The sequence below is a fragment of the Phyllostomus discolor genome, chromosome 6, assembly GCF_004126475.2.
Source record: "Phyllostomus discolor isolate MPI-MPIP mPhyDis1 chromosome 6, mPhyDis1.pri.v3, whole genome shotgun sequence".
Lineage (NCBI taxonomy): Eukaryota > Metazoa > Chordata > Mammalia > Chiroptera > Phyllostomidae > Phyllostomus > Phyllostomus discolor.
Window position 1 is genome coordinate 128,022,027 of NC_040908.2, and position 23,853 is coordinate 128,045,879.

The 23,853-nt window shown below is 43.2% G+C and overlaps 1 protein-coding gene across 1 annotated transcript; it reads right to left on the reverse strand.

Annotated features, from left to right (window-relative positions):
* Positions 1-4,734: 4,734 nt before the first annotated feature.
* NRIP3 (nuclear receptor interacting protein 3) lies at positions 4,735-23,740 on the reverse strand. The gene is made up of 7 exons (XM_028517736.2): positions 23,443-23,740; positions 12,110-12,271; positions 11,520-11,602; positions 9,381-9,520; positions 8,442-8,494; positions 8,227-8,321; positions 4,735-7,755 (listed from the first exon to the last, which is right to left on the reverse strand). The coding sequence occupies exons 1-7, from the start codon at positions 23,614-23,616 to the stop codon at positions 7,740-7,742; spliced, it is 723 nt and encodes a 240-aa protein (XP_028373537.1). The 5' UTR covers positions 23,617-23,740; the 3' UTR covers positions 4,735-7,739.
* Between the last annotated feature and the right edge of the window lie 113 nt (positions 23,741-23,853).

The window sequence follows — 23,853 nt, forward strand, 5'->3', positions numbered from 1 at the left end:
ATGTGCCACGCCATCATTTGCCAGTGCCCACCATGACAACAATATATGAGGTCAGAATAGTATCTCTCTGCTCCTAGAGATCTGGGTGTCCCTATTGCTGGCAAGTTACTGCAGTCCCCAAACCAACAAAGCAACGCAAATTTAGTACCAAAGCAGACAGAACTTTTAAAGTTTCTTTCAGAGGAGTGCCAAATCAGTATTGTTGATTTCCCAGTGGCTTAAGGAAATACTTAAGAAAAACAGTCCATCCTTTCAGAGCCCCAAGATTTTCAAATAGATGAAATACTACATTACTTTTATTCATTTTTATCTTTGTGAATATAGAAGATTAAAAAAATAGTATTTCGCAGCAAACCCTGCCCTCTCACAATCAATTTCTACTCCCCGGAGGCTTATTTTTTAGCCATCTCTTCTGGGATTTATCCTCTCAGAACTATGATTCTACAGGTAAAGACGGACAGTAAGTTACACAGTGTTTGGGTATACTGTGCTATGGTAACGCAATAACAAAAGGCAAAAGCGGAATAGCTGCACATAGATGCTGGTTAGAGGATAGATGTGGTGGGAGTGGGGAATGTTCTGGTGATTTCATGAATGAAGTAGAAAGCAAGGTCAGCATCTGAGAGTGAGAATGTGGAAGGAGGTGTTAGAGACAGACATTGGCTCAGTCTTTTCAGGATGCTTCTCAGCTCCTCAAACATAGGGGCTCCTGACTGGCCCACCCTTCTGGCATCCACAGAAAGATCTGAATCCCAGTGGTGGGGTCAACTTAGGCTGAGGCTGGGATTTCCACCCCATAGTTCCTTCTTTTAATTGTCACTCTTTTCAATTCCTGCCCTTCCCCTCAACCCTTACCTGCTCATACTGAGTCTTAACCATTTCTGAAATTCCACTCTCCATGGGACATACACAGCTGGAAACTCTCCTCTCTGGCTGCTCTTCTTCAGACCTTTGAACAGCCCCTCTTGACACACCCGAGAGGTCTAATTGGTCCTTATGAAACCTGTTCATTTTAATGTTCCCCCAGCTGGTTCATATATACAACCAAGATACTGTTATGAATTCAGACATGTGGAGAACAGTTTCTATAGCACTTTCAAAACAGAGTAATTGCTTCCTCAGCACCAAATTCTCATGTCCTTACCCATGTTAAAAATAGGTAAGATAAGAACCACTATATCAGCCCCCCAGAGAATAAGGTCATCTAGCATATCCAGGAGTCCAGCATTTCATAACTGATGCAGACACTGGCCAGGAGTGTCCACAGCATTGTGAATGAGACAAGACAAATTCACACGGATTACTGAGTCCTGTGGAAGAAAAGGAATGGCACAGCCACTCTCTCAAGAGGAGAGCACCCTGACCCTTGCCTTGATAGGCTTGTATTGGGTTCATTTTGCACAGGAATACAGGGTGCATGCCTAAAGCTCATCAATCATTGTCAGGCAGAAATGGTTAAACAATAGATAACATTCAAAGAACTCTGAGGGCTTATTTTGAGTCAGGGTCAGATAGCTAAAGGGCAATAAAACTTTGGGGAAAAACTCATTTCAGGCTTGGACCCTTATCATTTAAATTGAGGGTATTAGCAAAGCAGGTTTCACAGGATTTTATGCATTCTTTCTTAGGCCTGATAGCCCAGGGGAACCCGCCCTTTCCAGCACAGGGCTGCACCCACCTCCAGCATTGTTTCAGGCTTAGGTTGAGCAGGGGAAGTAAGGCAGCCAAGAGATTAGGAGACTTCTTGCAGACAGAATGAGGATTCAGGCTATGTCAAAGCCAAAGGGGCAAGGGTCCATCACCCCCTTTCTCCATAGCCCCCCAAGTCCTTCCCTGAGGGCCCCCTCATGACCATAACTATCTTAGGTCATCCCTCCCTTGAGGAATCTTACCCATTATTGGCTAACTGGTCCTGCACTGGGGGCCAGGCAGGGTGATGTAAAGTGAGCAGAGGTGGTGCTCCTCCCAGGGAGATAAGCTTTGTCTCCTTAGTGGCTTAGGGTCTCAAGGTCTCTCACTCAGCCATAGCCATGGGGGGTTACAGTTTCTGAAACCAGGCAGGGTGGTTCCCAACAATAATGAAATCCTAAGATATCCCACATTAGTTTGCCAAATGAAAGCAAAGTTAAATTCCTGTTATCTGGGATCACAGTACAGAAGACCATGTGTCCCTCCTCCCTTCCAAGTGTCTCCTCTGGCAAACCCAAGTATCTCTACTGGATCAACCACGCTCCCTCTTCCCAGCCAGTTTCTCCTGTTCAAGGCAACCGACGGAGTTTGAGTATGTCAACACTGGAGTGTGTGGGTTCCCTGGAGAATTAGGTTTTCTGCATTGATTAGGAATTGGGAGGCTACTCTGGCTACTGGAAAAGCAATGCCAGCATTGAATCCCCCTCCCTGGTTTTGGTGGCTGAGATGTGCTGGTTAGGGGCATATGTCCAGCACAGTATGTAAGGATGTTGGGAGGAAAGGACAAGGCCTGTAGTCACCAAACTGCTAGAACCTTTGGGCAAGTCAGTACCTAAAAGCAGGTAAAGACCCACATTCTCCTCCATTCTGGTCAGGCATCTGAGAGCCCCAGACTTCCAGAACATACCACAACCCTTGAATTAAAAACGGTCTTTGAGAAAACAGTTGTCACAATGCCTATGTGCTCAACACCATGTAAGAAACAGCAACCAGTAAGTCATCAGCCAGATAAGTGAGCATAAAATACAACAGCAGCAAATGGAAGCACTGACAATGGAAGGAAGCAGCAACAGTTCACAGAGGAGTCCAGGCTATAACACGCAGACTAGTTTGTCTCAGCTTTCTGATTCTTGAGAACAGTAACCTGCAACCCTTCAAACCTGGGTAAAAAGCTCATAATTAATGAGTCTAGGTTTGTAGTGACGGCAATGAGTCAACAAGAAACTACATTTGATTCATAATGCCATTTAATACAATTTGGGCATTAGAAATGACTTTGTAGGTCTCCTTATCCAACCTTCTACCCAATGCAGAAATCTTTTTCAAAATGATCATTCCACCTTTCACTTTCAGTGAAAGAAAATTTAGAGGACAATCCATTTAATTGTGTTAAACACTTATATCTTCATACTACTCTGAGCTTTAGCTTTTTCTTCTGCAAAACAGTGAACAATACTACCTTCTTTGTGAGGGTTAGTACAGTCCCTGGAATATAGTATAACTGTAACTACAGTTATAGCAGATGCTTCCCTCCAATTGCATCAGGATGTGCCTCTCTACAACCTCCACCTACTGGACATGCCTGCTTTCTTGTGCCAGGAAAACACTTTCCACATGACAGCCTGAAAGCTCTTAAGAACAGTCATGTTGCCATTGTCCTTTTCTGGATGCTCTACATATTATATACACATCCCTGGCTTATGAATGACATCTTCTCCATACACAGTCCTTAATACTGCCACATAGAGATAAATCAACTAAAACACCATCATGTTCACATGAACCTTTCTTAGTCCAAGTTCTCTCTCACTGTGCAAGTGTAACAAATTTTTAAAAATGAAAGTCAGAATGTATTTTTAACTCCATTAAAACTTAATATTATTGGTATCATTCCATTAAGATGATTATGAATCTTGATTCTGTTCCTCATTGCTTAAGAGTCGGGTTGGGTAAATCTTTTTATATTTTTAATATGTAGAATGGACAAAAATAAGACAGAAAGCCTTCTGAGGTGGAAAGATAGTCATATGAGTAGCAATAGAACCATAATTCTAGATTATGATAACCACTGGCATAAAGGTTGTTTCTTGTTGACTATTTACTCATACTGTTTAAATATTTAAAATATTAACATAAAGTTTTTATCATCTATGGAACACATTTATTTGGAATGTCACTGAGATAATGGCTTTAACTATATATTTAGGTTCATTAAACCCTTCCCCTTCCCAAACCGCTTCTATTTGTTTGAACTAAATAATATTTCCTTTTCTAGAAGTGTTCTCATACTGATGAGCCACCATAAAAGTTTGTCATCACCCTCGCTGGTGTGGCTCAGTGGATTGAGTGCTGGCCTGAGAACCAAAGGGTCGCTGGTTTGAACCCAGTTAGGGCACATGCCTGGGTTGTAGTCAGATCCCCAGACAGGGGATGTGCCAGAGACAACCAGTAGATGTTTCTCTCTCCCTGTTTTTCTCCCTCCCTTCTTCTCTCTCTAAAACTAAAGAAAAATAGCCCTGGCTGGCGTAGTTCAGTGGATTGAGTGCGGTCTGCGAACCAAAGTGTCGCAGGTTCAATTCCCAGTCAGGGCACATGCCTGGGTTGCACACCATGACCCCCAGCAACCTCACACTGATGTTTCTCTCTCTCTCTCTCTCTTTCTCCCTCCCTTCCCTCTCTAAATATAAATAAATAAAATCTTAAAAAAAAATAAAGAAAAATAAAACCGTTAAAAAAAAACTTTGAGGGAATACTATATGCCAACCACTTTACATAGGTTATCTCATTTGACATTGTAAAGTAAGTACTATTATGAGTTGTTTTACAGATCCTAAACCAAGCTCAGAGAGGCTCATTAATTTGCCCGAGGACATATAGCCAGTAAGAGGGAGAGCTGAAGGCCAGCAGCAATAGAGGAAATGAGGACAACAAAGCCTTGTGTTCAGAACACCCTATGAGACAAATGTTGATGCAGCAATTAGGCTGTTCCCGGCTTCCCCACCCTCCAGGGGCCCTGACACAGACACTCTGTCAGACAAACACACACACAGGGGAAGATTTCACTTTATTGTTACATCAATCTCACAAATAAACCCAACAGAGCCAGAAACACTGAGCAGATAAAGTGCTAATGCAGAGGTCTGGCAACAGAGGGAGGAAGTAATCCAGTTTGTCTCCTCCATGTCCCCAACCTGGAAAGATATTTCTATTACACAAGAGTGAGGGTAGCTGGCGCACCAAGCAATCATTCTATAGACACTTTGAGCTAAGGAACAGAGAATCTTACCAGATGGGATCTGTGCAGGGCAAGGAAATAGAAAGGTCAGAAATCATTTGTTCCTCAAACAAGTCAGACATAAAAATACCAAATGACAAAAACAGTCTTTTCCAAACTTTCTGTGTTTGAGATGGGCATTAGTAAGGAAGGGGAGGGGTACCAGTTCTAAGAGCTACTTCTAGCTACTGCCTGTCTTCAGAACTGTGACCTAGGTAGCTATTCTCTTCCTATACGCTCAGTCAGAGGTGCCAGAGAGAATTTTCTAGGATTCTGGGAAGAACTGACCTTACTTGCTTATTTTGCCAGCAGCCCCTGCCCCCGAAATAGACCCAGTGCTCCCTAATGAATATCAAGGAGGTATGGGCTACCAGAGTAATCAACTTGGCAGCATTTAAAGATTAATGAAGCTCAAGATTTCCCATAATTGTCTTTAGACATTTTAAGGTACCTCTATCAAGCCTGAGGTTTAAAACATAATTTGGTTAAGTAAATTCAAATGATTTGACTACATTGAGATTATGACGTCCTAAGCCCAAATTGCCCCAATTGTTTCTATTCCAAAACTGGAAAACCACTGACTAATTCTCAGACGCCAGAAAGATCACTAAAGGTCATCTGCCTTCCCCCTGATGCCATATAATCCTGAACTCAAAGGGCCAGAATCAGTCTCATCGTTTGAGTACCTGAGAATTCCTGGTCTCACTGGTCCACAGAGAATCTATATAAGGATAAACCAGGCCAAGGAATTTCCAACAAGCCTCACCTGTAGCCAGGAGCCAAGGCTTGGAGTGGAACTTCAACTAGGGAAGGAAGGGGTAAAGCATTTCATCTCAGTCCTAGGATAAGAAGCAGACCAAAGTGCTGTCATGACAGGTGGGGGAGGAGAATAGAGAGACCTCAGTGGAAAGGCATGAGACCCCGTAGGAAAGAAAATGGAGTGGAGGTAGAGGGGGCAATGAAGGCTGGTGACCTGGGAGCACCTCTGCTAAAGCTTCAAAGGTGACCACCTCTACTGTGGCTACGCTTAATTTCCATCTTATTTCCTCTACAGGGGCTGATAAGAACAGGGCCTGCGGACGACCCAGGATAACTGGTTGTAGCTGTTAAATGGAGGTCATCAAGGCTCCTTCTAGTCTCAAGGGAGCTTCTGTAGGGCTAAAAACATTCTGAGTTCCAAAGAGCTGTTTGGTAGGGGCAGCAGCCGAATGCTAGATGAGACTGTTGGTGGGACCTGGCAAAGTTCAAAGTGGGATCCATTAAACACTCTGGGAACTCATGCTATGAATCAAGGGTAGACGTGGGAATCTCCTAAAAGGATACCCACAGTTGGCTATTTTTCTGACTTCTCCAGGCACTTCTATGACCAAATTGAAGAAGAAATGCCATTATAGGTATCTGTGTGCCCAAGCTGACATCCCCAACAAAAAGCTTCGAGAAGTCCCTGTGACCTCCAGCTCTTTGAAAAGAGGGGTCAGGAAATACTGGGCAGTCAGAAAAAGTTCTCCTTATTAACACTGCCAGCTCCTGCCTTCCCACTTCCGTCACACCAGGACAGAGCTAAAGAGTATTCAAACCCTCAATTCCCTGCCTGGAAGTCTCCTTCCCAGAAAAATTCCCCTGTGTAGGCCTCCCTACCAACTGATTCGATCTAGTCCTCCCTTCCATTCTGGGCCTGCTCCAGGTTTTTCACCTTGTTTACCTACTCCTGTTCTCAGCTGCTCGAGTCCATGGCAGACAAACAACAGGCTAGGCGGAGATAGTGACTGCATTTGGGAGTATTAATGTCTAACAATGATACCCAGATTACCGGTATTTACTGAAGCTTTCAATTCCATCTCAGAGAGTAATTAACGTTCTTCTGTCTGTGGTTCCTTCCCCACCTCCCCTTCAAGAAATTCCAGGTGAAAGACCATCTCGTTGATCTTTGTACCTTCAGCTTTTAGGTACCAAGACAAGGGCCTAAAGGTGACAATTAGGGGCAGGAGAATGTCAGCGGGCTTAGCTCACAGGAGGGAGGGATACCCAGTCCTCCTTGCATCCATCCCCAAAGCACATTCCTCCCCTACTCTGGCTTTTTACAAACCCCCATTTCTTCATCTTCCTCTCAAGTCTTAAAGGTAAAGGAAGCAGCATGGGAGAACGAACACAGCCTTGGCTTGTCAGTAACTGAATTCTAGGTCCCTTCTGCTACCGACTCTGTGTTTGAGCTTAGACAATTCACTCGCCTCTCTGAACCTTTAAATGAAAGGGTTGAATTAGATTATCTCCCTGGGCTCTTTCAGATCTCAGATCTATTCATACTTGACAAATCAATGAATGAATTAGAAGAGATGTTAATTCTGAGACATATCCTGCACCCATCTGAAATAGCTGAAAGGAGATAAAGGTCGGGTTCCTGTTTATTATACATTTTAGCTATAGGAAAAGTAGCAAGTGTATTTATGGGGAAATAGAACCTGGCAGCCCCTATATTTGACTAATAAAAGCAAGTTCCTGGAAGAAGCAGAGAAAGAGGCCACAAGTGAGACCTGGCAGTGTCAAAACGTCTATATTAAGTGGTCAAAGGAGTAGAAAACAATGGCTACAACCAGACAAGATCTCTAAGCACAGACTAAAGTCTAGAGAGGTCTGGGTGGGAAAGAGCCCCTGTGGCTTCTACTAGAGAAAAGGACTTGGTCCACAGCAAGTTGCTACTGCATTTGGTTCAAACCCCGTTTTCGCCATCTGTCCACCTGGTGTGTGTGCACCTGTGCAGACACGCTGCAGGCTGCAGTTATGCTTCTGAAGTGCTGCAAAGAGAAACAAACAGAAGCAATGATACCAATTCAAGGACTTTAGGAAGGCAAGCATAAGTTTAGTTTAAAAGCTACTTATTTCTTCCACCACTCTATGCAGTATCGTCACTGCTCATTCTGAACTGTGAGTGAGCTAGAGAGTTTTGTAAGATGGTGAAATGTGGGGGTGGGGAGGGTGTATCTGTAGTGTGACTGAAGGCCACAGGCAGAACGCAACCCATGGGGATGGCTGGGGCGGGGGGCAGCGGTGGAAAAAAAACCCGAGGTAATGGATGTTTAACTAGACTTACTGTGATGATCATTTTGTAATATATACAAATGTTGAATCATTATGTTGCATACCTGAAACTTATACAATATGTTAATTATGCCTAAAAAAAAGAACACAATCCCACATCCTGTATGAGAACCCCTCTGGTTAATGGCAAATGGATTTGACTTGATCCAACCCATTTGGACACTCACTTGTCTTCATTCAGGGAAACTGTCTCCACAAAAGGGATTTCTTCTTTGTCTGTTTTCCCCATGATCAGCTGGTGCTTATCCAAGTTTATGATGCACTGAAAACACAGGAGAATCACTGGTTACTGTTAATGATCTCACTTTGGGGGTGTCCATATAAGATGACCCCTTCCTTCCTCAGAGAAGAAATATCAAAGGGAAAGTAGAACCAATCCTACCTTCAGGGATCGGAGAGTCTGGAGACCAAGGGACAAGTTTTTCTCATTGTCCTCTAATAAAAAAAATTAAAAATCAGCCATTTCCATACTGATTTAGAAGTCAGCCTTATCACCATTAGTTTCCATCCAACCAATCAGTCATCCATCCATCCATCCAATGAATATTTGTTCTATCAATCTAATAAACATCTGTTGTGCAATTTCCCAGATCATTATAGAGAAAAGTCAATAGAACCAAGATTCAAACCCTGGTCTTTTTAACCAAGATTCAAAAGCAGGTCTTTTTTTTTTTTTAAATCCTTACCTAAGGACACCTTTATTGATTTGAGAGAGAAAGGAAAGGAAAGGAAAAGAGAGAGAGAGAGAGAGAAACATCAATTGGTTGTCTCCTATATGTGCCCTGACTAGGGATCGAACCTGCAACCTAAGTACATGCTCTGACCAGGAATGGAACCTGCAACCTCTTAATGTACAGGATCATGCTCCAGCCAACTGAACCACCCAGCCAGGGAAAACCCAGGTCTTTTTAACTTTAAATAAAAATCAAGAACCTACAGTAGTTTAGAATAGAACACATTAGGGAGAGTAATAGATGGTGGGAAATTATCAAGGGATTTATGGCATAGGAGTAAGAGGATCTTGCCCTCTACTTCAAAGTAGCTCATGGAAAGCTCTGAGGGGCCACTTTCACTAGCATACAAAATGTTTGTTGTCTTGCCCCCTTCCCGTTCTTTTTTTCGAGAGTAATCCTCAACTTGCCTTGAATGTAGCCGAGGGTCCCACTGGTATTTTGGAGGGCAATAATTGGGACTCGGTCTACAGTACAGAAAATTGAAAACCTGGGATTTTGAAGAAGTCAATATTTACAGACATGAGATCTCATGGGTAGGAAGAGGATTTACATTGGGGCCCATAGGTCCAGTCCCCAGTTCTACTCACCAACCACAGCTGCTGGGCAGTCCAGGCGGAGGGAGCCCAATGTGATCACTAGGTGCTCAATCTGGCCCACTACTTTCAGATGCCGGGGTAGAGAAAGTTTCTCTCCTTCGTGCTTGTGAGATCTGACATGCTCCTTGAGTCTGCACCAGAGGAGAAGATATCAGAATCCTGTTGACAGAGGTTTCTGATGGAATCTGGAGATATCTACCTTCTGACCCATAGTTGAAATTTTCCAGGGATTTCCTGGGATCAATTTACAAAAAAAGTGCCAGCCAGTCTACACTTCTTGTTTTAGCACGTGTCGTAAACGTGCCAGGGGATATAAGAAAAACGAAAAATGCAGCTCCTGTTCATAAAGAGATACACCACCATGTGCACTGGTAAAAGATAAGAGTTGACACACTCAGAGAACCCTATTCTGCATCCTAACATCCCCACTCATGTGCAAGGCAGCTTAGTTAACAAGTCCTTTTACCCCTCTGTGGGTAACAGATCTCAGCGAGGGCAGGCCGATTCTAATTTTAGAAGATACTTTGTTCAATGTCTAATTTTCTCTATGTCTTTTTTTATTTCAGTCTACCCTCATCAGTTAGTCTTAGGCTATAAGTTTAATGTCAGTAAGTGCATTGATACTGATATCGGCAAGGAATATCATGGAGAAAGTTCCAACTAATTTAACTTGCCTGTGCAGGGGAGGAAGGAAAGAAACAGCATCCAAGGTTTCACAGTTATGTAACATGATGGGAACAGCTAGCACCCGAACCATTATGGGTTGGTGGATAAATACTTAATTATGGACTTTCTGTGCCAATACTTCTGCTTTACTCCATTTCCTCTCTTTTAGTGTTATAGCCCATCCAAAAAAATAATAATTGCAGCTTTACAGATGGTTATTAATTCCTCTGGAATCATGGCAGTCTGCTGCCTAATTATGCACCAGGACATTATTAGTCTTTCTGGAACCATCATGTTGCACTTTATCTCATCTTTTTACCACATTAAAAAGCCCAGGGTTCTTCCCACAAGAACACTTGCGTCTTGGACTCCACCCACCACCCTGTATAGCAATGTACAAAACCCACAGAGGCAGCTTCAAAGAGACACAGTGATGGTGAAGGTGGAGAGCAGGGTAGAAACAAGTAGGGACAGATCATGTAGTATAGGTCACTGATTCCACAAATCAAGTTTTGTGCAAGCCCTACCTAAGAATATGAACACCTTGAAAGCAGTTTAAAATGGGCCATTATATCTACCCTAGTGATTGTGTCAATACAGAGATTTGGGCTAGAGAATTATTTGTTGTGTGTAGGGATACAAAAGTGGAAAAGAATGCTGGGTCGATCCTCCCAATTCTGGGCTATATCTCAGTGCCCCTCTGGTACTTTGGAAGAAAGAGAAGGAAGAAGAAATGAAAGTACAGATTGAGTGAAAAGGAGGAAGGATACAAAATGGCTTTCTCTGACTAAAAGAGGGAGAATTCATTACCAGCTGTGAGAGCACTGAAGACATTCAATACATGAGGTATCTGCCTCTCACATCCAAAACCCAGCAGGCGCGGAGGTAAAATGTCATTTTACATGTTCTTCAGAAAGAGAAAAATGCACTAAGAAACTTTTGGTTAAGGACCGCTCTTCAGGCCTGGCAGCAAGAGCAGTCCCATTCCAAGTTCAGACTGATGCTTCTTGGGACAGGCAGTGTGACCTTCACAAGGACCCTAATAAGCTAAAGCCTCCCACATTCCCTGCTGTTACTCATGGAGGTTATACCAACAGGACAGCTCCTACTTTGATGTTTGGGCAGGGCACAAATGCGGAGCACGGCATGACACACAGCAGCCAAGAATCTCACATTTTCTCATTCCAGAGCCCCGTGGTCTTTCCTCAAAACATAATATGTGGGAGTTAACAGAAAGTCTGAGGCTTTCCTGGCTCACTGATTCCTCCCAGGGGCCCGAGGACCCTCACTCTGTCCCTCTACTACAGACTGGATCCAGCTGATATTTTTAGCTCTGCATCCTTCTCTTGGAGCCTCTGTGGCAACCTTCACCATCTGTAACCTCAAAAGAAATTCAGGCAAAGAGTGATTAGCATCTGAGTTCCATCTATCCATCTAGTACAATTTCACCCAGCAGCTACTTACCCCAGTCTATACACACAAGCTGAAGAGATGAGATTATACTGACAGCCTGTGTCAATCAGGGCTTTCACATCCTTTCCAGCACACTGTGGAGAGGAAACACACTGTTCAATAAGAGCAAGGGAAGGGAGATCGGAGAGCAAGTAGCAGATGTCATATGAATGGCAGGGATGGAGAGCATCTTCACGATATGGGGAGGTAGCATCCCATCTTTACCCACTGCTGAGTCTCCCTTGAGGGGCTCTTTTCCCTGCTGGACCTAGAGCTGACAGAAGATCCCGAAGGAATTTGGGTGTTTCATTCTATACATTAAGTAGATCTTGTGTGTGTGTGTGTGTGTGTATCACATAGTCCTATGCAAATTTGATGAATGTTTTGGTCCTTTTTTTCCGTAAGGATGCACACGCATGCAAAATACTGCATACACCTTGTCTGTTGCATGGAGTGCCCTCCTTGAAACTCATTTACAAATTCTATGGTAAAGACGCACATGCTGCACACAATTTGGAGGTAAGAAACCCACTATTAGGATCACAATAAGCCCAAACTGTATTTGCCAGACAACCCTGGAAAAGCTGTTCTCAGAACAGTACCTGGCAAGAAACCAAAATCATGTCATCATCCTCAGACCTCTTCAGTCCCTCAGACTTGGCCTGATTGAGTTTGTTGGTCTTGGAGGTCCAAGGGACACGACTGCTTCGGAGCTTGGACAGGTTGGTTTCCATGAGGCGCCTCTGCAGAATGTTATGTGGTTGCTTGAGGAAGAGAAAGCAGAGACTTCTTAATGGCAAGTCATTTTTCCCACTGTCCCCAGGTACCACTGAAATAATGAAGAGGCCTCACATAACAGAGCTCTACCTTTGCTGCTTATTTAGTCTCCCTTCAAGTAGGAACATCATTGGTATTGTCAGAGCAGGTACTATAAACCACTTTGCAGGGGGCTACCCTGAATGAAAAGAGCAAGGTGTGACACTAAAAACTGTGGCTAGGGCCAATGAATAGTCAATGGCTACAGAGGACTAAGGGACCCTTGTGATTTGGACTACCTGGGCTTATGCCTTCCCACCCCTTCCTTACAAAGGCATTTCAGGAGAAAAGTGGCCTTTTCCTGTGTGGAACAGGTGTACCTTCCAGGTGACTTACAGAAGGGGCAGCTTATTTCCACACGCTGAAGAAACCTGCCTTCAGACGAACTGTCAGAAGCGCTGCCTATTTCTATTTCAAGTCTGACTCCCTCACAGCCTTATACGTACCCGGTCCATACACATATGCCTTACTGGCCTGAGGATTGAGTTATCCGTGGGTGGATGGGGTGGGAAGACAGGAATTGAGACCTGCTAAGCAACCCTCTCAAGAGACACACTTTGGAACGTGGCAGAACCCACAGGAATCATTCTTACTGATATCTTCTAAACCTCAAAGAGTATAAGGCAACTCCTGCCATATGCTTGTCACCCATTGCCTTCTCTTCAATGGGCCAAAAAGTGGGAGCATAAAAGGTGCAGAGATTGACCAAGAAGAAGGGGACTTGACTTGACCTTATATCTGTGTCAGGATATCTACTGTTAGAAAGCAGAATGAGCAGTGTGATTTCAAGTCTGCTCTTTGACTGAGCTTAGGAGAGAGTTCCCAGGGCAGATGTGTCCATGTGCTACTGTTTCCACCCAAAGTGGCCTCCAGAAAGTATAAGCTACCTCCTGATAAGAAGTTGTTGACCTGAGAAATTTCAACACAAAGCATCTTATTCTCAGTTTACATTATCATTCAAAATCCCTCAAAGTATAGCATCTAACCCTAAGTTCCTATGTAACACATACCAGATGGCACTCCAATTCTAGGGGAAGACAATCACTCTCAGAAGCCCAGAGCCTAAAACTTTCCCAGGGAAGGCAGAAGGATGGAGTCAGAGCCATGACTCACTGTAACCCTGGTGAGGTGAAGACATGTATTCCCAAAATACTCTGATTCTTGGCAAAACAGATTCTAAATTAGTATCCTTGAGAAAAGGAGAGAAAAAGGTACTTTAAAGAAAATGAGCTTCTTAAGTTGATAAGGAGCTAGAGGAAGTGCTAACTCAGATTTCTTGATGTGCCACTGGGAGAATGCTTTGCTCCTCAAAAGAAATAGAAATTCTTCATTCTTATCTCTCTTGCTAATAAGCCTAGACTCCTAACTCAAGTCAAACTAAATCAGGGTGTTCGCTTCTGTCAAGTCCATGCTTAGTAGGACCAACTTGGGTAAACCGTGCAGAACTGAAAATTGCAAGGAGTTTCAAAGGCCATGTAATCAAAGCCCTCCTCACCGAAAGCTTGGGGCTTTCCTACTATTATATGTTGGTTTGCTGAACAGCACTTTATCTGGTTACTCAGTCTTGCAGAGGAGTCTAATCACCACTGCACAGATGAGGCAAATGAGGAGCATTCTAAAATTATTTTCCTTGAAGTCATCTCTGTTTTGATTTTCCTCCCTTCTTTTTGGGCCCTTTCTCCACAGGCTATAAAACATACTCAAAGTTCTAATATATCAGGAAGAAAAACCTCAGACCCCATCTCCTCAACTCTACACACCTCTCTAATCGTATGTACCCTTGATCTTGAGTGGTCTTTTCAAAGAAAAGCCGAATAACCATGTCTAGATCCTGATACCATCCATTTTCCCCACCGAGTCACTTTCGATCCCATAGGACCAGTAACCACCTCCTCATTTCCAGAGCGGGCAGGTATGTTTCAGCCTTCACTTTGCTTGACTACTGGAGGACCTTTGGCCCTGCTGACCACAGTCAGCCCTGCATACCAACAGGCTTCACGGCCACAGATTCAACCAATGCAAATTGAAAATAATCAGGAAAAAAAATTTCAAGTTCCAAAAAATGAAACTTGAATTTTCCACACACTGAGCACTATACTGAATCCACACAAATTAAGTGATGTACAGGCATACCCAGCTGTGGCCTATATACAAACACTACCGCATTTTATATAAGGGACTTGAGCATCTGAGAAATTCAGTGGGGACGTGGGGGGTGGGGGCCTGGCACCAATCCCCCATGGATACTGAGGGGTGACTGTATTCCATTATTTGTTCTTTTCTTCGGTAACCAAAGAAGGTTCAAACACAATACATGCTCAATGTAAAATATGCACATATCACTGAAGCATATAAAATTAAAAGGGACAGGTTCCCCAACCTCTCAACCCCTGCCTACAAATAACAACCATTAAGTTTAGAAGTATATCCTTTAAAAGAATTTTAATAGTTACAAACATATACAAAAAATAGAATCATATTATAACACTTCTAAAATTTTCTATTCTTGTTTAACATATGAAACAATTTTCTGTTGGTATATATAATTCTCTTTGTTTACTCTTGCAACTAAAAGTATTCATAGTACAGTTTGAGAATTGGAAAGTCACAGCCATTAAACCCGTATGGACCTCAGAGCTGTTTTTCTGGGGTCATTTTGTTATGCCTGCATGTTTTCAATGACAGTGTAACTATACACTTCTTCGAAACAAAATTTCACTAAAATGATGGCCAAGGAATAAAAAAGGCCTAAACCTAGAAGAACAAAAGGGACAGTAAATAAAATGACAAAAAAAGAAAGAGGTGCTGACAAAATTTTGGAATCTGAAGGGCAGACATAAAAGTGGTAAGTGACCTAGACTAGAGAAAGCTGAGTGAGTCACACTATTCTGCTCTGGGGTGGCAGAGACTGCCAGCTGTTCATCGAAATCCATGTTCTCCTCTTCTTGCTGGGTAGACACCTAGATTATGTTTTCCAGCCTCCCCGCAGTGGGGCATGCCCACATGGCTCAGTTCTAGCAAAGAGAATATGGGTAGAAGCGACGTGTGAGACTTCTAGACCTGGACCATGAAAATCTCCTGTACACACTCCTCCATATTCTTTTCCTCTTCTCATTGGCTGGAATGTAGACAACCCCTAGGGTAACCTTCTTGGAGGTCACATGTTGAAGACACAAGAGTCACTGTCAGCCTGGGTCCCTAAATGACTATGGGAGAGAAGATGGACCTGTTACTTAAGAAAATATAAATTATTATGTTTGAGCTATTATATATTTTGGGGTCTAACTATAAAAACATTTTTCCTACTCAAACTAAAACCCTGGAAAGGCTGTGGAGCTAGAGATATTAGAACCTCTATAGTTGGAAGGTATGATTAAGGTAGGAAACTAGATTAGGGTAAAGCCTGCATAAGACTCCCACTTGACCCAGATGACTGGGAAGAATGCCAAAAATTTATTCTTTTTGTAAGAGTAAGTCAAAAGACTCTGGTTGACAGTTTGGCTAGGCTTAAAAATTATGCACTGTCGGATTTCTAAAACAACTAAGAGAGGATGGCATAGCATATTAAGCCAGAACCGAAGGCTATGAGTTTAAAGACTGAAAGGGCCCACACTGAGCCTTGCATGATGAAAGGAAAAAGATCCACACCAACATTTCACATCACTATGAATTTCTGGAGTACTACAGATGGCAAAGATTCTAAAAGCTTCCAAAGAGAAGAAAATGACCCAAATACAAAGGATTAGGAACCAGAATGGCATAGGACTGCTCAATGGTGGTAATGGAAGCTAAAAGACAATGAAATAATGCTTTTTAAAAACTTGACAGTACATACATTCTAAACCTAGCCGAACTATCAATCAAGACTCAGCAGGTACTTCCCATACATCCTCAAGAAGCTCCTGAAGGCTATGTTCCACCAAGGTGAGGGAAACCAAAGAACAAGGGGCGGGGCGGGGGGAAGCATAGGATCCAAGAAATAAAGGATCCGACAGAGAAGACAGGCAAAGGAAATTCTGAGGATGGTGATGAAGGAAAAGTCATGCATATAGGTTGTGCAGTAGGTTTTGAGAGCAACCAGTCCAAAATGAAATGGGAAGATAGAAGGCTCCAGGAAGGATGTCTCCAAGACAAATTAAAAAAAAAAAGAAAGAAAGAAATGGAGCTGCTAGGTCATCTTCAGTTTTAAGGTACTTAAAAGTATATTTAAATTTTACATAGAAAATTGAATGAATAAATAGGCAATTAATAATTGTGAGAGAAATAAGTATGTGTATGAGAAAGGAGACATAATTAAAATATATTATTTGACTTAACTGTGAATAGCATGAACATAGTCATAATAATGTAAGCAGTACATGCTGATTTGACACAAAACAGTTATCTAACAGAATGTTGGTATAATAGGAGAGAGACATGATGGGGAGGTGAAGGAGAATCAAAACTTCATCTATTATAATAGAAAATCAATAGGTAATGATAAAATCATTAAGTCAAAAAGTTGTTTATTTACTTGTTTACCATTTCATCTCCCAGCTACAGTGTTAACTCCACAGGGGCAGGGTGTCTTGATCACAGCTGTATCTCCAACTCTTGAGACAGTGATGAACAAACCAATCTCTACCCTTTATGTCTTCAAAAAGCCTTTCTTGATGAACACCATTTAGTTCTTTCTTTCAGAATCCCTTCAGTTCTTGTACATTACATAGTTTATACTACTTGACTTCGCACTCCATGGCTGTTGCTATGTAAATTTGCTTAACTGGTTCATTTTTTATGTCTATTGAAATTCTGGCTTTCCAAGGACTGTCTTCTACATTCCTGATATCCTTCAAGATACACACTGGTAATTAGCTAGGCAGGTGCTGCAGGTGCTCTGATGGCCTTTCAGGCATAATTCTCAAGTCATCCTCCTGATATGAATCCTTCTTTATGCTTTAGCTCAACAAGGCAACTACAAACCTAAGCGGTCCCTGGTTCTCTACTGTTTCTAAAATGTTGCTTCTAAGCCCTAACCTGGGTTCAGGCATCTAAACTCTAATCCGGCGAGCTCAAATGTGCTGCCTCCATCATCATCAGGAGCTTCTGAAGGAAATGGGCTCTGTGGGCAGAGCTACTTTCTGGAAATAGTTGAGGTTCCTCAATCTGGCATACAGTTTGCTTAATTAGCTCTTCTAATCAGGCTGTAGGCGGGAAGAATGCGGGGAGAAAGGAAATAGATCACACTGCAGGATGCCACACAATATGATTTGTGCAAGAACTTCTAAGGCTACTTTCGCAATCCCTTTACCTATGCTGCACTGAACCCAGACAGAATCAAACTAATGGAATTCTATGGTCCAGAGAATGGACGAGAGTGGAAAACAGGAAGGATGAGAGAAGTCTGCCTTCTTTGTAGCAATTACTTCCAGAGGAGAAACCCAAGGTTTCTAGCTAGCAATAGAACCACAGTTAGAACCACCAGAAATAGGGGTCAGTAAACACAGCCCCCAAACCAAATCCAGTCTGCTGCTTGTTTTTGTAAATAAAACTCAAACTGTCTATGGCTGCTTTTGTACAACAGCACAGTTGAGTAGTTGAGACAGAGACTGTTCAGCCTATAAAGCGAAAAAAGTTACTATCTGGTCCTTTATAGAAAAAGTTTACCAACTCCTGGCTTAGAGTAGTATTTAAAACTATATGCTTTGGAGTCAGACAGAGCTGAGGTCAAGTTAGTAAGTACCTTGTAGTGCTTTTGTGAGGATTAAACAATGTGATCCGCACAAAGCACTCAAATGTTAGTAAGTGTATGTATGTGTATATACATTAAATTCTCATGAGTAGCCTAAAATTGAAGCTGGTTACCATTCACTTTTTCCCCTAAAAGAGCATGAAATCATTCTACTCTGCAGATAAACATGGACTCCTGATTGACTCTCACTTCAAGCCCAGTACACATGTCTCTATCCGGTCTTGGAAAGGGCACCAGTATCTATGCCTCCTCTGCTTTATTTACTAGTTGAATATACAACATGTGACCCATTCTACCCCATGGGAATATAGACAGGTTGACCTTGGGCTGGCAGTTGCTCAAAAACACGTGGGGACCTATATGTTAGGCAGGCTGTCACATTGCCCAGGTCTTCTGTGTTCTGTCTCTTCACCTTTGCCTTGTGATCCAATGGACACATTATTTCAAAGAGAACAGTCATATTCCTAATTGCTGCCTGCTTGAGGATTGGTCTGAGATGGTGGTTTCTCAGCTGCCATGGCAGGCTGTACTTTTGCTAGAAAGAATTCACATATAGGCAGGGAATTGGACCAGATAACATGTAAGTAAGTTCATCTTACTCTGAGGTTCTATAGGGCATACTACGGAGGCAGCCTCCTCTCCAAATCATCTTGTAGTCAATTTCCTCACCAGGGAATGATGCAGCTATACTCAGATGCTGGTCTCCATCACTATTGTCACACCAGGCCAGAGTAGTCCCTTCTTCTGCTGAACTCCTCTAGCGTTTAATGACTGTAATATCTTGGCAACTAACATGGGCTTCCTGGTAGTATTCCTTCTTGGGAACTGTCTACAGCTATGCTTAAATAACTAAGAGACACCCCAAACTTGTTAAAAAATCAGATTCCTGATTTTTAAAAAATTATTGTTATTTCCTGGCTGGCGTAGCTCAGTGGATTGAGCACGGGCTGCGAACCAAAGTGTCGCAGGTTCGATTCCCAGCCAGGGTACATGCCTGGGTTGCAGGCCATAACCCCCAGCAACCGCACATTGATGTTTCTCTCTCTCTCTCTCTATCTCCCTCCCTTCTCTCTCTAAAAATAAATAAATAAAATCTTTAAAAAATTGTTGTTATTCTATTACAGTTGTTCTGACTTTGCACTCCTCCTGATTCTTATTCTCTGTCCCTAACCTGCTCCTCCTGTAGTCTTACCCAGGTCAGTTAATGACAAGTTGATTCTTCCAACTGCCAGATCAAAAACCTTGAGGTCATTCGTAATTACTCTTTCCTTCAGATCCTTAATCCAATCCGTCAAGTAAACTTGTCTGCCTTCAAAGTATATCCAGCACCTGATCTTTCCTTATCCCTTGAACTGCTATCACACTGCTGTGAGCCACCTTCATCTTGTACCTAATCGGTCTCCAGGCTTCTACTCTCACCCCTCTACAGCCTAATCCACACAGTGATCTGAGTAACATTTTTACAGAGTAAATCATGTCATGTCACCCCTCTGCCCACAGTCTTACACTGGCTTTCCGTATTGGATTAAAAGCAAAATATCTATATAATGACCTAAGTACTCCGGCATCCCATCACCTCTCTGATGTTATCTCCTATCGCCTTCCCTCTTGCTCATTTTGCTCTGGCCAGAATGACCTTCTCATAATTCTTCAATCACTTCAAGCACACTGATCATTCAGACCTTTGCACTTGCTGTTCCTTCTGCCTAGAACATTCTTCACCACGATATTTTGCTAATTTCCTTCAGTATCTTTTAAAATGAAATCGTATCAGTGATGCCTCCCCTGACCACCCTATATAAAATAGCAAGGTCCCACTCTGCCCTACCCTGGCCACTCACTGCACTCCCTATCCCCCTTACCCCGGTTTATTTTCTCCATAGCACCTATGGCTTCTTGATATATATATCTACTTGCTTTTATTTTCTGCCTTCTCTGAACAAGAATGTAAGTTCCATAAGGGCAGGGACTCTGATTCACTAGTATATCTTGAATGCCTGTATTACTGCCTGACATGTAATAACTGTCCAATAAATATTTGTAGAACAAATTAATTTGCTCTCTTCTTCCTCTAATCTATATGCTCCCTACGGAAATTTTGCTATTTTCTTATTTGTGGTTCTAGCATCTATCAAGTGTTCTGACCACAGCAGGTGTTCAGATAATGTTTGCTATTACTAGGACACAACCGCAGCTCTGAAAATCTTTAGTTTGCACCAGATCTGGTGTTATACTGGTATTTCACGTTCCTTTTCCAAGGCACCAAAGTTCTTTGGTTCAAAACCTATAGCATTATAGATGTCTTGTGGCATTATGAATAGCTAAACTACAGGGTACTGCCCATGGCTGCTCTAACTGACAGATTCTGATCAGGTACATCAGACATTCAGAGTACAGGGCTGGCCATTTCATGGTCAGTTGGCTTTGCTGTGTGTGTTCCACCATCTTTCCTTCCCCTGGCCTTCATTCCTAATTCCAGTAAGTTTTGCTAAGGCATTTGGTTATAAGCAAAATCACTCGTAGATAGGAACACAAAACTCTTTCTATTGCTAGACAACTATGGATTTGGCCTGATGCTCACTAATACTATTATATTGGAAAGACTGCACATTATCCTATGACACGACTGTTTTTAAAACTTAAAAAGTCCTTATCTCTGTGAGAAAAACATTTATGAACCTGGTAGCTAAAACAAAAGAAACTCCAAGATTTTTTCTCCAGTTTCATCAATTAAAAAAAAAATAACTCAAATAAAATATTACTCATACCTCTGATTTTGGCTCTTAACATTAGACAGAAAAAAAAATCTCAAGATGAAAGGATACACAAAATAAGAGAGCCAGATATAAGAAATAAGTTAATTATGCACTTAATTTGCATAGCAGACTGTGTAGCAGCCAACTACACATAAAACAGAAAGAGGGCAAAGGCACTTCCCTGGGGCCAAGAGAATAAGACCACATTTGATTGCCTACTAGTGCTCTTTGCCAATCCACAAAAAGTTGGCAGGCCAGTATCAAATAGCAAAAGTTACAGACAGCTTGGCAAAAGGTAGATAATTAAGTAAACCCAGTAATATCATTCTAATATAGGTCACCAGTAGGAAAAAAACAACCCACAATCTTCTCACTGGCACATACCCCAGAGTCAATTAAAGCTAATTTACTTTTCCCCTTGTCTCTCTTTGGTGCCATCTTCTCCTTATTCTTGTCTTCCTTCTATTGCGTTTGTACTATATACCTCTTCAGTCAATATTGGCATCCTCAAAATTTCACTTCAATCTGAAAAAATTGAGTCAACACTGGTCTATACTACAGATATACCCTTAAAGTGAAGTGATAGAGTACTTCCAAGATTATATTGAGGCAGCAAAATCAGTTCCAGGAGAGCTTAAGCAAGCCACCTCACTCCAGTACTCACAGCTCTCCTGGCCCAATCATAGTCAGCCAGGCTGTGACCTGTTTTAACTCTTCTCTGCAATCATTTGCACATAAAAGGTGTGAGAACAGTGAGAAAGGGATATCAACTCCATGGCAATGGGGGGTAGAGGTGGAGAAAGTGTGAACCACGGTTCAGGGTCTCACAGTAAACTGCCCTGTGTCACATCCATGGCAATAACCTGCTTTCTGAGGATGCTTCCTTCTTCCAGCCTACTGCTAATCAGCTTCTGTGTGGTTCAGTTGAGACAGACTGGAGTCAGAAACACAGATGGAATTCTTCCTACACAGGGTGAAGTAGTATAAGGAATGCTAGGCAGAAGGATGGAGAGGTAGTTTCTCAGGGATAGCTCCTGACAGCTCAGGAAAACCAAATTTCAATCATATCTTAAATGAATGAAAGGAAGAAAAACATTCCACATTTTACTTCTTTTTCTAATACTTTCTTCTTTATTGGTTCCTGTGGCTTCCAGGAGCTAGGATTATTTTGGCCTGAATGTAAGAAGACTTGGACCTGATTTGCTAAATAAATCTAAACTGCTTTGAAGTGAAAGAAGGGAAAACAGAGAGTTATCTTTTTTTCTGGGAATACATTTCAGTTACCACTCTAAGTAAGCCTGAAGCAGACTGACAATCCTGTGACTTGTGCAGGAAAAATACCTTTGAAAAAAACAGAGCAAGATAACTGGGTAGACTTTCTTGCATATAAATAACTAAAAATGACTCTCATCACAATGAGGGAGGGCAAATCTGATACTAGTATCTGTGTGTCATTAAGGTCGCTTTAAAAGAAACGATTCAGAACTCTGCTCTCAATACTTATTCTTGAGCTGGAAATGGCAATTTCAGTGAACCATTCTAAAAGCCAAAAAAAAAAAAAAAAACCTGGAAAAATTACAGAGTACCTATTTCATTTGAAAGGCATTCAATTACTGTTTCATAAGTTATTGCCCCAATGAATAAAATGGCTATGGAACTTAGGAAAACAAGTAAACTACAAGAAAACTCCAGATAAAACTACAAACCTAAACATAAATTCGGCCCAGGACCACTGCAGTGACTGAAGGATGACAGTCAAATACAGTTCTTTAAAGAGGTGACCCTTAGCCATCCGTCTCCCTCTATATCTAGAGGGCAGCATGATCTTCGAACCCAGACTTCCAGTCCCGGGGGATTCTCCTTAATGCGAAGAGCAACCCTCCTAGAAAAAGCCAGCCCCAGCCCCAGACCCAGCCCCAGCCCCAGCCCCAGCCCCGCCCCAACCCCACACTTTAGCAGGTCAGTGAGTTGGAGACTCCTGGGCTCCACCATCTACCCCCTCTGTGGGGGGTGGGGGGAGGGGTAGAGTAGGAAGAGAGATGATTATGATGAAGAGATGTTTGGGGTTCAGGAAACCTCCACGTTTGACCCTTCTTTCCTGTCCCACTTCAGGATCAAGGTCAAACGTAGGTAAGACCCAAATCAAACGGAGAAAATTTTGCATCGGGGAAAATGGGTTTAACAGAAGTCATCTGGTATGGTGACTACGAAGAAACCCACCTCTCTTCCCACTTCGTCCTCTCCTCACACCCACTAGAAGGTCATAGTACTGGCCAAGTAGCCTGTGGGGCTGCCCTAGCTGCGAGGCTCCAGCCCCTGCGATCAAAATCTGAACTGTGAATAACGGGAAGGAAAGGCGACTTGAGGGCAAGAAGGCAGGGTAGGGTCTTGTCTACTCGACAACAGACTTCAAGGGAGGAAACAGAGCCGAGGGTAGGCGCGAGCTAGAAAAGCTACGACAGAATCCTGAGAGACACTGAAGCAAGGGGATGGATGGAGAATAGCGAGACAGAGGGCAGCGGAGGGCCGGGGCGGTGACTCAGTGAAAGCGGCTAGCGGCAATGGGCTGGCCCCGGGAGGCCGCCGCGCGAGGGGATCCCGAGGCGGGCGCGGTCGCGGCCGAGAGGCTCACCGTGTCCTTGGACGAGCCCAGCTTCTTAAGGCCGTCCAGCGGCAGTAGGTCGGCCGAGTCCTTGTGGATGAACTGTACAGCTTGCTTCATCCGGCGCTGCTGCCGCAGCGACGCCGCCTCCCGCATGTCGGTCTCCTTGCGGCCGCCCTCGGTGAGGAGCCCTGAGTAAAACATCGCTGAGACTCCCGCGGACCCGCGTCCGCGCCACTCCCACGGCCCCGGCCACCCTGGTCCTCGAGCTCCTCCAGCACCGGGAGAACCGCGCGCCGCGCTCTTTATAGCCGAGCATGACGTCACGGAGAGCAGCCACTGCGCGCGCGGGGGGCGGGGCCGGCACCACTCTGGGAGCCGACACAGCGCCCCCGGCCGGCGAGCGGCTGCCAGCGTCGACGTGGGCTGAGCATCTCAGCG